This window comes from Martes martes, assembly GCF_963455335.1.
Source record: "Martes martes genome assembly, chromosome: 9".
Lineage (NCBI taxonomy): Eukaryota > Metazoa > Chordata > Mammalia > Carnivora > Mustelidae > Martes > Martes martes.
In genome coordinates, this window is record NC_137896.1 from 65,104,732 (window position 1) to 65,117,169 (window position 12,438).

Sequence of the window (12,438 nt, forward strand, 5' to 3'; positions counted from 1 at the left end):
AGAAACTGCTGTCCCCAGGGAAAAGTAGAAGGCTGAAAACTTTAAAAAGGAAAGAAAGATGAGTACATTTAAAAATGTATAACCATGAGAAATTAGGAAGAGTTTATAAAGAGCTTTCTGACTTTTAAAAATCTGTTCTGCTCTATGTTTGCCCTCGAGGACTTCATCCTATAAAAATACATGGGCCATCTTGGGGAAGTCTCAGAGGTGGGTCAGGAGGATAACAGGAGCAAGAAGGAAGATAATGACACTAAATGTCATGAGGTTTGGGGCAAAGTTTCTAGCTGCATATCTTTTCATGGGAAATATTTACTGTTCAAGACATCTAGCTCAATCACACTTTTTCAGAAAAGATTGTAGGAGTTAGGATTTCCCTTCCCAAGACAAGGTGTTTCAGAGTGTAATTTCATATGTCCCCTGAGCTTAATATCATCTATTTACTGTATTTGTAGACTGCTTTAGGTACTTACAGAGAAAAATGTCAATCCCCCAAGGCTGGTATTAACACGTCTTTTTTACTTCACTTGAGATGAAATTCTACAGCAAGTGTTTTACAAGGCTCCTTATGGGACACCATTTGATGAAGCCAGAACAGCAGGCAAATCAATTACAAAGAGAGACATGAATTCAGAAAGCAAGTATATGTCTTTTAAACTATCGGTGCATGTATTCCTATAGGTCTCTGTATTATGTGATATATACAGTGCTATCATTTTAGCATTTGTTAAAAAAGCTCCCTGTGTGGCAAAGACAAATCAAGAAAGGAAGGAAAGAATTGTCTGAAAACCTCTCTATAACCTTCAGATCTATGGTCTCAGATGTGCCTATCCTATTTTGTGGGGCATCCTTGGAGTTCAAAGTGTCAAGCAGGTTCTCACTTTCTGGAGGCTGTTCAGAAGATAGGAACTGGAATTACAACAGGAGCCCTGAGTAACGTCATAACTTTGTCCTGCACACACTTTATACACCCTCCCTCACCCTGCATACGTTGATACTTTGCTTAGCCCCTGGGGAGAGCTGGTGCAGTCATTAGTCCCTGCATTCAATGGATAAGACCCAGGCCAAAAAAATCACTTGCCCTAGGGTGTACCAGGAGAAATAACAAAAAAGAAAAATACACTCTTCCCAAAAGCAGCTTCAGATTATTATTATTTTTTAAGTAGCAGTTTGAGAATTAAGACAGTTGTTGGATCATAGGTTGTAAGGATAGAATTATGTATCAGAAACTCCCAGCAGTACAGGGAAGTGCCTTGGGCAGCCGAGTAATGGGCACTGTGTTGGAACTTTGCATACAGATGTGAATTTTAATTCCCGAGGTTTGTTTCCCACAGCCTCTGCCTGGGCACCAGCCTCTCCAGTCAGCAGCTAGCGGATGCCTTGCTCTACATTGACATGTAAACTTTCAAATGTACATTCCAAATACAAGTGAAATTCTATGTCAGCATTTCAACACTTAAAACAAAATATGGACCCAAGGTGCTCACTCAGAAGTGTGTACTGAAACAAATTTTTCTCTTTCATCCCCCCTCCCCCATAGTTTTCATCAAAGGACCCAATGTTGCTGGGTATTCTACTGCACCAAGGTTTCTCTTTGGCAGCGTGGACAGAATTTCTAATAATGGTAAATGCAAATGGACGTACTTGGAGTTGGGGGCCAATAAGTAATACTCATCTTCTTGTGCCTGAGTTTGGAAGCAAATGTGACACTGAGCTAAGGATCCTATAGATGAAGCTCAGACTACCTTCTCTAGAAAACTTGGCTGGATAATGTGGGGCCTTCTTTTCGAATTAGGAAGAGTACCTATGGTTTCCCCCAAACCCCACCACAAGAGAGTTTGATTCTGTAAAATTCACAGCATTGAAGAGCAGGTCAAAATGTTTGCTGTCTGGAAGCGGATATATATATAGAGAGAGAGAAGAGTTGGCCAGAGGTACCTGAATCCTCTTCCCAAACTTACTCATGAAGTCCCTTTCTCCCCCTGCGGGCAGGGACTGGTGAGGTACAGAACACATTCTTGAAGTGATAGCCCAGAGGGGTTCTCTCCCTCCCCACCATGAGGACTGTGGGAAAGTGTTCTCCTTTAGCTGATGAGCAAAGGCTCACCACACAGACCCAATTGTGGGGGGAGCAGATTGGCTCTGAAGACAGGATAAGAAACTAGCATCCCATGAAGCATTTCTTCCCGAAGCAGATAGAAAGATTAAAAAGGAAAAATAGGCTAATTATGTCACTGTCCAAGCTGGCAAATATGTGGTCTTTCCTGGGAATAAGAATATGAACTAGGTCAGTAGTTCTCAACCCTGACCAAGCATCAACCATGGGGTAGAGGATGAGAATTGGGAAGAGATTATAAACCCTTATTTCTGGAACCCACTAGAGTTTCTAAAAGTGGAGTCTGGGGTTCCATACAATTATGCCTATTTTCCAAGTGACTTACCTACAGGTAACATTTGGAATCATTGACCTAGATGGTTTTTGGAGATTAATTTACTGTCAAATTCTCTTTAAAATGAATACCTCTAACATTCCTGAATTTGTCCTATAGATTTCCTTCTGTGAATTTCATGATAATCATAAATTCAATGTAGTTGAGCATCTCTTTGGCACCTAGGTCTACACCAGCAGCTGTGAGAGGATGATTTTATACTGAGAACCATACACAGGTTCGAATGATTTCATCAACACAGTCCAAGTCATGGCATTTTTCTCTGAAATGGCTACACCATTTATTAAAAAGTCCATCTGTGTTCCAGTGATCTGTGATACCTCCTTTATCTTATACTAAGTTTCCATATGTCCTGGGTCTCTTCCTGGGCTTTCTATCCTATCAACTGGCCTACTGGTTGCTATATACAACACTAGCACACTGTTTTTTTTTTTTTAAGTGTTATTTATTCACTTGTCAGAGTGAGAGAGAGCACAAGCAGGGGGAGCAGCAGAGGCAGAGGGAGAAGCAGGCTCCTGCTGAGCAAGGAGCCGGATGCGGGGCTCGATCCTAGGACCCTGGGTTCATGACCTGAGATGAAGGCAGTCATCTAACAGGCTGAGCCACCCAGGCATCCATCCACCCTATTTTAATTACAGAGGCTGAACTACTTTGTGTTAGTGCCTTATGCGACTAGCCCCTTCTTTGCAGTTTTTGTTTGTTCTGTATTTTCCTCACAATTTTCGCATGTTTGTTTTTGCACATAAATTTTAGTATCAACTTGTGTAACTTCATTAGAAGCCTGTCAACACTTTTATTAGCATTGCATTAAATTTATAAGACAGTACTCACTTTGGGAAAACTGATGGTAAGTCATTCTGTGCTGGAATGGGGATGTCTTTCTATTTCTTCAAGTTTACTTTTGGCTCTTTCAGTGAGTGGATTTATTTTTATTATTTATTCATATAAATGGATTTACTTTCCTCTATATTCCCAGACCCCCAAGGTGTACAGTTGCCAATCTAAACTAGGTTTGGAGGCCATTCTTTTTTTTCTTTTTTTCTTCAATACACAAAGGATCATATTAAAAATCGATCATTACACTCATCTTGATAATCCATGGTGTTGAGTTTCTAGGAGTCTCACAATGAAAAGAAATACATAGGTTAGAAAACTTTCCTTGGGACTATAATGTCAGGTTGAATCATCTGAACTTACTGTTTTTTATAGGTCGAAAATGGTTAAGAACCTCCTGCGTGGCTCAGTCAGTTAAGCATCCAACCCTTGATTTCAGCTCAGGTCATGACCTCAGGGTCATGAGATCAAGCCCTGTGTCTGGCTCTGTGCTCAGCAGGGAGTCTGCTTGAGATTCTTTCTCCCTCTCCCTCTGCCCTTCCTCCCTGCTTTCTCTCTAAAATAAATAAATTAATCTTTTAAAAAAAAATCTGTCATATTTCATATGGTTTGACCTCAACATGTGGTTCAATCATTCAGGGGTCTCTGCTTAATGGGATGGGTCATATACCAAAGTCCAGGCTTCCTGTAGAGTGTAGATGCCTTTGTAATAGTGTCACTTCTCTCCATCCACAAAACCGGAGGGAGCTGATTAAAATCCTTATGTTTATATGGACATAAGCAAATGTTTCCTTTGTTCAGCTGTCTTCCTTGGAATTTCATTTCTACTGTGGCTTTAAAATAGGTCCAGAAATTCTTTGATCCCCCTCCCCTTGAGTGTGGGATGGACTTAGCGACTTGCTTCAAATGAATAGAACATGACAGAAGTGATGGTGTTCTGCTTCATAGATCAGGTCATCAAAGACGTTTTGTTTTCTGCCCAGCTATCTCTTGAATTGCTCACTCTGGGGAGAGTCAGTTGCCATGTTGTAAGGACATTCCAGTAGTGTCCACTGACTTAAGGAGAGGCCCTTGTGATGCCTCCAGCCAGTGGAGAGATGAGACCTTCCGCCAACATCTGTGTGAGTGAGCCGTCTTGGAAACAGACCCTCTGGTACCAGCAAGCCTTCAAAGGACTGCAGCCTTGGCCAACAAATCAGGCTTAGCTGGGTGGTTCTGGCTCAGAGTCTCTCATGAGGTTTCAGTCAAGGGTCTTCAGGATTCCTTCTCTCACTCAAGACCTAGCTATTGATCTCCTACTTGGTGAGAGGCGCTGTGCCAGGAGTTGAGAGCTAAACAAGGAAGGTACTTGTGTCCTCCAAGAGCTCACTGCCAATAAGAAAGTCAGCGTCATCCATAATTATTAGCTATAAATATGCTAAAATGGAAGAGACAGGAAAAGTGCTTCAGGTTGTCTTTGAATGGAGCTTTGAGAGCACAAGAGATGAGGGTCTGCTTGCCAAGGTTTTTTGAGTAGAGAGAGTGAATTAAGAAGAGACCCCCTGCAGACAGTAGTAGAGGTCACACCACATAAGAAAAAGAGGCTGACCAGGCCTCTTGTCAGAGGCCAGCTGCTCTGAAGCTGTTCTGTTGGAGTAGGAAATCCAGACCACACAAATCTTCCTTAGTGGCTGTAACCATACCTGCCCCCTGCCCCGCGCCAAAATTAATGGTGAAAAGAGCTGGGTAGGAAGAGGGCTGAGGAAATGACTTTTTTTTTCTTTTTTTTTGAGAAGTGAAGTGTCGTGTTAAAGTGTGCATAGGTGTGCGCGAGTTCCAGCTATTACTGATTGAGCTCTGCTGAAGGGAACCTAGTTCTCAGTTAACAGTGCAGCAGTAAGATGCTCTTTTTTTTTTCTTTTAAAGATAATTTATTTATTTATTTGAGAGACAGAGATCACAAGTAGGCAGAGAGGCAGGCAGAGAGAGAGAGGAGGAAACAGGCTCCCCGCTGAGCAGAGAGCCCGATGCGGGGCTCAATCCTAGGACCCTGGGATCATGACCTGAGCCGAAGGCAGAGGCTTAACCCACTGAGCCACCCAGGCGCCCCAGTAAGGTGCTCTTAAGAGAAGCAATCAGAGTCTTATTTCAGTGCTAGTCTCCTAAGAGGAAAAAGAGAGAAATTATGATGTAAGACTTCAACTTTCCCTGAAAACAACACCCAGATTTCTTGGTTCTGGGCTCATTTAGCACAGTTTGACCAGGCCCAGGATGTGACGGGCACTTTAATTGAGTCTACCTCATGGATGTGGGGCTTAGCTTGTTGTTCTTGCTCCTATAATGGGCTACTGTTTCTCTCATAGTTAATGGTTTTCTATCATTGAAACGAGGTCTGGAAATGGCCTGCATTTGGCAAAACTTGGTAACTGTGCTTATGTTGTCTCGCCAAAAAAAATGCAACAAATGATCAAAATCACAAGCCACACTGATGGTAAGCATAGACAGTGGCTTCTAATTCTGGTTTTGTTTTTGTGGTACAGAGACACAGAGGGTGAAAATTTGTGTTCAGACGATGAGTCAATCTTTTCCACACCTCTGTGAAAGAGCAACGCCAGTGTAACCCCTTAGCAGATTAACTCTACACTGTCCAGAGTTTTCTGTGTCTCTGTGGTTGTTAATCTCTTGACTGATTTGACAAGCTGGCATTTCCGTAGTCAAGTAATTATGACTCACATTGAGTTGGAAGTTTTCTCTCTTTTCTAAGCCAGGCTAAAGAAGGAACATGTTTCTCTCCTTCCCCAGAAATAATTAAGACCTCGAGAGGCTGTTGTCTCATACCACAGCAGTGTCAACCACATTGTCTCATTCCCACCTCTTTGAGAACTAGGCCAAGGCAGATTCACCAAACTCATGCCAAAGCTGCTGCTCAGCTCAAAGGCATCTGGGCTTGGGGGCTCCAGCCTTGAAGTGTTCTGGGGGTACATGGTTCATTACTTCTCACTCTTCTTCTTCTTCTTAAAATGATTTTATTTATTTATTTGACAGATAGAGATCACAAGTAGGCAGAGAGGCAGGCAGAGAGAGAGAGGGGGAAGCAGGCTCCCTGTTGAGCAGAGAGCCCGACACGGGGCTCTATCCCAGGACACTGGGATCATGACCTGAGCCAAAGGCAGAGGCTTTAACCCACTGAACCATCCGGGCACCCCAAGTCTTTTTTTTTTTTTTTTAAAGATTTTATTTATTTCTTTGAGAGAGAGAGAAGAGCGTGAGTGGGGGAGGAGCAGAGGGAGAGGGACAAGCAGACTTTGTGCTGAGTGTGGAGCCTACTGCAGGGCTCGATCCCACGGCCCTGAGATTATGACCTGAGAGGAAATTGAGAGTCGGACCTTTAACTGACTGAGCCACTCAGGTGCCCCGAGAGGAAGTTATTTTTATCATAAAAATAGAACTACTGGGCACCTGGGTGGCTCAGTGGGTTAAACCTCTGCCTTTGGCTCAGGTCATGTTCTCAGGGTCCTGGGATCAAGTCCCACATCAGGCTCTCTGCTCAGCGGGGAGCCTGCTTCCCCCCTCCAACTCTCTCTCTGCCTGCCTCTCTGCCTACTTGTGATCTCTGTCTGTCAAATAAATAAACAATTAAAATCTTAAAAAAAAAAACAGAACTACTTAGGAGGGCCTTGCTGGCTCTGTCATTAGAGCATGTGACTCTGGATTTTAGGGTTATAAGTTTGAGCCCCGTGTTAGGTGTAGAGATTACTTAAAAATAAAATCTTAAAAAAAACAGAACTAATCACAGGCCAATGGTTGTTTTTAGATGAACACATTTTGTCTTTTGTCTTCGTAGATCACAATTCAGAGAAGAGGGATAAAGAATCCTCTCTCTCCAACAGGAATATGAATGAGCCACTTACTGCTATAAATAAAGAAACACTTGAAGAAGCAGCTAAGACAGGTAATAAGTGTTATGCCCCAATAATGGGTCCGTGATTAAAGGAGCGAGACTGATATAAAGTGAAGGTCAAGCAAAGCTTTATTTCGTGCCAAGCATCAAGAATCTAACCGAACGTTTGGGGCCGCACCTCTTACAAGAGAGGGTGAGCTTTCTCTGTTTCACAGACTAGCTTTTAAGGGCAAAGGCCATGTGTTCGGGCCTGGCCACGCACAGGTGGCCAATGAGATTGTAACACACACAGGAAACTCCACAGTGATGCTAGGTGACCAATTGAATTACAAGTTACCCTAGTAGACATTTGACCCAGCCTATTACACTTTGATTAGGATTGGCGCCAAAAAGGCTCCCAAAGGGCAGGGGCCCATACTCCTTGGTAGCTAGGGAGACAGTATGCAACCCCCCAACTGATCGATGTTCCACCTGGCCTGACCCACCCTTGTATCTGGGCTTTGTTACCTGGAGCTGGTTTCCGGGACTTGTTTTTAAGTGAATCCCCTGGGGGAAGGGGACCAGGGACAGTTTAACTTTAATGAAAGCCTCTTGCTAAATAGGTCCTTACAATAAGTTATAACAAGACACTTACGAACTAATAAGCTTATAAGCTAAACGAGACACGAACAGGTAACTTCAGAATGCATCTGTGCCTTTCATGGTATTTTCACAGAGGAGATGTCAGCACGCCTTTTATTTACCCACAATGCATACAATCTGCCAGTAAAATGACGAATGAAACTAACTCTGGGGATTTGACCACCCTTTTGAAAAGATGCTACTTTCAGTCATTTCTACACAGCCAGGGTCCTTCCTAACATGGGCATCATCTTCTGAGCCTCTGCCATTACTGCACACTGAGGCTTTCTAACAAGTAGGAGGGATTAAATCCAAATATTGACTAGTCCCTGGTCTTCAGCCTTGGATGACCTGAGCCTGGACCCATTCAGAACGGGTAGCAACTTGCCCATCACTACCAACAATGTGCTGACTCTTCCCAGCAGAGCCTTGGAGTGGCTTGGTGCTGCTGTCTCTCACTGTAGCTTAGATGGAAGTGGCAAGTTGGACGTTTCCAATTTTCTTCCCATAATCCAAGATGGCCCTTGGCCAGCATCCCTTGGCCTGCATTGCTAGCCCCTCCCTCAGCGGTTCTCCACACCAAACCATCTAGCTCCTATCATGGAACGTCTGTGCCCCATTTCCCTGCTTCCTGCTTTTGTCACATTACAAGTGGAGTGACAGAAGCTCTAGGAGTCCCTGATGTTGGCTGGGGTCTCCAGCTAAGATTGTCTTGTGCTCCCAAGCCCACACACGGTGGCGTTCAAAATCTACCCTCAAGATTTTGGCAAGTTCCTACAGGCTGTAAGAGCTGAAGTTCATCTGGCAGCATGTTTATCCTTGTGAATGAGATTCTGCCAAACCTGTGCACTTGAGGCAGATGCTATATATGGCAGAACTTTTTGAAGCTGGGAGGGCGGGGTGATGGGGGATAGCTCGAAACTGAGTATTTGATTCCATTGTTTTTAGTAGCCATTGCAGAACTTTCCACCCCCTTGGGGGCCCCTGACTCCCCCTTCCATCTGACCTTCCTCTGTTCTTCTTCTCCTGCAAACTGTGCCTTGCTGGCCCTTCTTTTTGGTTGCTTTGCTGCTTGATGGGCTCATACCCTCAGCGTCTCACCTCCAGCACCAAACAGCATCTCATGTCACTGCCAAACAGCTTAGGAGTGTATTTTCCTAAACACATCCAGTTTCTTCTCCCCAGAGGACTTCTGGAGCCAGAGGCCAAGTTTCTAAGGTTTTCAGTTCTGCTGTAAGCAGAGCTAACAGGTTCGTCCCTGCAGATCTGTATGGGGGCTCTCTTTCTGTTTACTTTGCCATGTGCCTTTTCATTTAGATATTCCAGATAAGACCGTACCATGTGAGCAGCTTCTGCAGTTCCTCCAGAGGAACATCATCATTGGTGCTGGCTCGGTGGCGGGAGTCCTCGTGGTCACAGCATTGTTGCTGCTGGCCTTGACCATGTGCTGCAGGAGGAAACAGCAATCGTGAGTGGCTCTTAGCTCCTGCCTTCCTCCGAAGAACTCATGGGTGTCCGTGCCAGTGTTGCCCCCGAGCTTCCTGGTGATCCTGGAGTTACGTTGTGTATTCATAGGGTACAGATGGCCTGGGCTAGGAGTTTTTAAGCACTGCCTTGGTGTTGACACCAGCCGGGTATGGATTTCCTGGCTGGGTCCATGCTGGCCTCCATAAAGAATCCCTTAGGTTAGGTCACACCGATTTTCACACTGATGGCCACTTAAAAGAGTAGATGGTACAGCCTCTGCCTGAAAGATTGGAAAAGAGGAATATGAGGGCAGGGAGGGCTGAGGCTGTGGAGGAGATGACCACAGGGCTGACATTTGGCTTGTTCACCCTGGGTCAGCAGCCCTGGTGGTTAGAATATTGAACGATCCCTCTACTGGTTGGTAAACGGCACCTCCCAGGACCTCCCACAGACTTTTCAGTCTTCCCCCGGGGTCCTGCAAATGAAGGACCTGGCCCAGCAGTGGCCCTCCAGGGCTCCGCTCTGATAGAGTCCGTGTTGACCAGTCAGGGTCTGTCTGTACCACTTGCTGAATGTGTCTGTTATCCCCCTGATGAGAGGACTCTGACACAGTGGCTGTAACCTTGAGTAGGCACTAGAAAGTAAATGGCTTACAAGATTATGCATTTGCGGTAATTGCATCTTGAAATTATTTGCCTCTGTCTGCATCCCTTGAGACACACTTCTTTATCACAGGGAAAAGCAGCTTCCCAAGGCCCCTCGGGTCTTGCCCAACACTGTTATGTGCTCAGCTTGTCCACAGAGAAAGGAAGCTGTGGTGTTCCGTCGGGGGTGAAGTGTCCCTTCCCCACAATTCGGAAACTGCAGTACTTAAAATTGCCCACAAGAGTGACATTGCTTTCCCTAAAGGTGTTCTTTAAAACACTATGATTCCTGAGACTGGTAACCCATTCAGGCCAGCCACCACTGCCTCACATCCAGCTTCCTCCTCTGAGACAGGACTGAAAGAGGAGCCCAGAATGTGGCAGAAGTTAGAGATGGAAGATTTCAAGAGCTTCTGGAAGCTTGATGCACTTCACAATTCTGACTGGGGCTTATCCATCAGCTTTGTCATTTCCCTTCTGTGCCTTTAGAAGGTATCACAAGAAATGGCCAAGACCGTGGCTCCATCCCACAGAGGCGAATTGAAGCTGTGGAGAGCCTGTGTTACCACAAAGTTGGGGGGAGGGGAAGGAGCTTCTTGGAAGCTCTCTCGTGCCCAGAGGCAAAATGAATTTCACACATGACAGACCTTCCTGAGGGGCCCTAGAATGCTCACCCCTCAGAAACTTAAGCCCCTGTCACCACCCGAAGCGTAGATAGTAGGAATTTCTATACATGTTGTTGCACAATGTGGTTTTGTGTGTTTTATTTCAGACATCCTCCAGCGAACATGACATATAATATTTTTATTCTGCGTGGGAAGACTTGGTGGCAGAAGTTTCAGGAAAAGAACCCCAAAAAGCACAGTGAGAAACAGAAACAGTTGTTGAAGGGCAAGTCCTGTGTCTAAGCCAGCTGGTGGGGCCCACCAAACCAGGACCGGAAGCTGTGATGCCAGACAGTTGTCCACCCAGACACCACGGACAGGCATTTGATTTCTGGCTGTGAGGTGTGCTCCACAAAATGTTTACCTTCTCCTGTCAGTCTCGAATGGACCAAGACACGGATGTTGTACCACAGGGTGCTTAGAGTTTGGTACGGCACTGATAGCTAGGGCAGGAAATGAAGCACATTTGCCCAAACACAAACCTGATCAACTACCAAGTTCTTTATTTATTAAAGCATCGATTCTCTGATTCAGCCATTCAGGGAGCAGATATTAGTTGAATGCCTAATAATGTAGACAATCTCAAGCATGAGGCAACCAAAGGTTTTGGAAGCAGGCCTGGTCCTTGCGGGTTTCTGAGGAGAGGGCAGACAGCTAGCTGAAGCTGTTTGGTGGTGGACTTAGGCCTCTGAGCTACGATCTGAAGGGGTCCAGAGGGGATGGGGTGGGGGACACCTGGAAGCCTTCCTCCCTGTGCTGGAAGGTGGGATCTGGGGACACACTCTCTCCTGGGATGGTGACACAGAGGTTGGACCTGGGGCTGGTTCAGGGGCTCCTGGAGGCTGCAGCCGCCCCAGGATCTGCACCCCAGCTCCCACCCAAAGCGGCTGCACACCCTCTGTGGACCCCATGGGGGCCGTGGTGGCAGGCCGAGGACGTGAGCGAGGTCCAAGGTCGGGCTGTGGCCTTGGCAGAGGGTCCCTGTCCAGGCGGGCAGGGACATGCGTGGGGCCTGGCTGGAAGGTGTCTGGAGGTGGGTGGGTTTGCCAGGGAGTGAATGAGGCTCTAGGGAGGCAGGTGGCCTCAGGAGGGTGGGGGGCATATCACATCCAGAGGGACCCATAGAATGAGGGCCACCAGGGCAGACGAAGAACCTGGGGCATGTCCAGGACCATGGGCATGTACTAAAGGCCAGGGACACATCGGGCGCTCACACCCCCCTCACCAGCTCCCGTGGAAGAAGCCCCCCACCCCCATCCCGGGCTGCTGGTGACTGGGCACCCAGGGCTCTTGCTCAGACACTTAGAGTCTTGCCATGTGCAGGCCCAGGCTGGTCCTCCCCTGGCCTCCTCCTCACTGCTAGCCTCTGTGCTCCTTTCCTGGTTCACAGGTCTCCTGGGTCACCTTCAGCCTGGGACCTTTCCTCTACCTTAATAAGTTGCATTTGCTGAGAACGTATTGTGTGTGTAAATTTCTTTAGACATGATTATCCTCATCTTATTTCAAGAAAAGGGAGGCTCAGATGCCTAAGGTCACCTGTTAGAGACCCCAGGCTAAGGAGGCAGCCTGGATTCTAATCCAAACCCAGGGTCTGTGCTGTAACTATTGTGTAGCTGAGCCACTATTACCCTTGGGACCTGCTGAGGAGGAATGATTGGGAAGGATTTCTAGTCTCCTTTTTTTGGAAGGTGGAGTGAGTGAAACATTTCCCCCAGGAATAGAGGTGGTTCTGGAAAACCAGGTCTTGTGGGTGGCTTATATCAAGGGCTCCCTCTCTTGTCTCCCCCACCCCCATGTGGTTTTCCTTGTCTGCTCTCCCAAAGTGGGGAAGCCCTCAAAGCTTTAAGCCAAAGGGAACTGGAGGACAGGTCCAGGCCAGA

General features: G+C 46.3%; 1 protein-coding gene across 1 annotated transcript in view; it reads left to right on the forward strand.

Annotated features, from left to right (window-relative positions):
- LOC308349203 (uncharacterized protein C2orf92 homolog) overlaps positions 1 to 11,094 on the forward strand; it is a 43,030-nt gene extending 31,936 nt beyond the window's left edge. Inside the window, exons 7-9 of the mRNA XM_080813730.1 lie at positions 7,105 to 7,212; positions 9,100 to 9,250; positions 10,666 to 11,094. Coding sequence (XP_080669856.1) covers positions 7,105 to 7,212; positions 9,100 to 9,250; positions 10,666 to 10,801 — 395 coding nt within the window. The 3' untranslated portion in view covers positions 10,802 to 11,094. The remainder of the gene's footprint in view (positions 1 to 7,104; positions 7,213 to 9,099; positions 9,251 to 10,665) is intronic.
- The last annotated feature ends 1,344 nt before the right edge of the window (positions 11,095 to 12,438 follow it).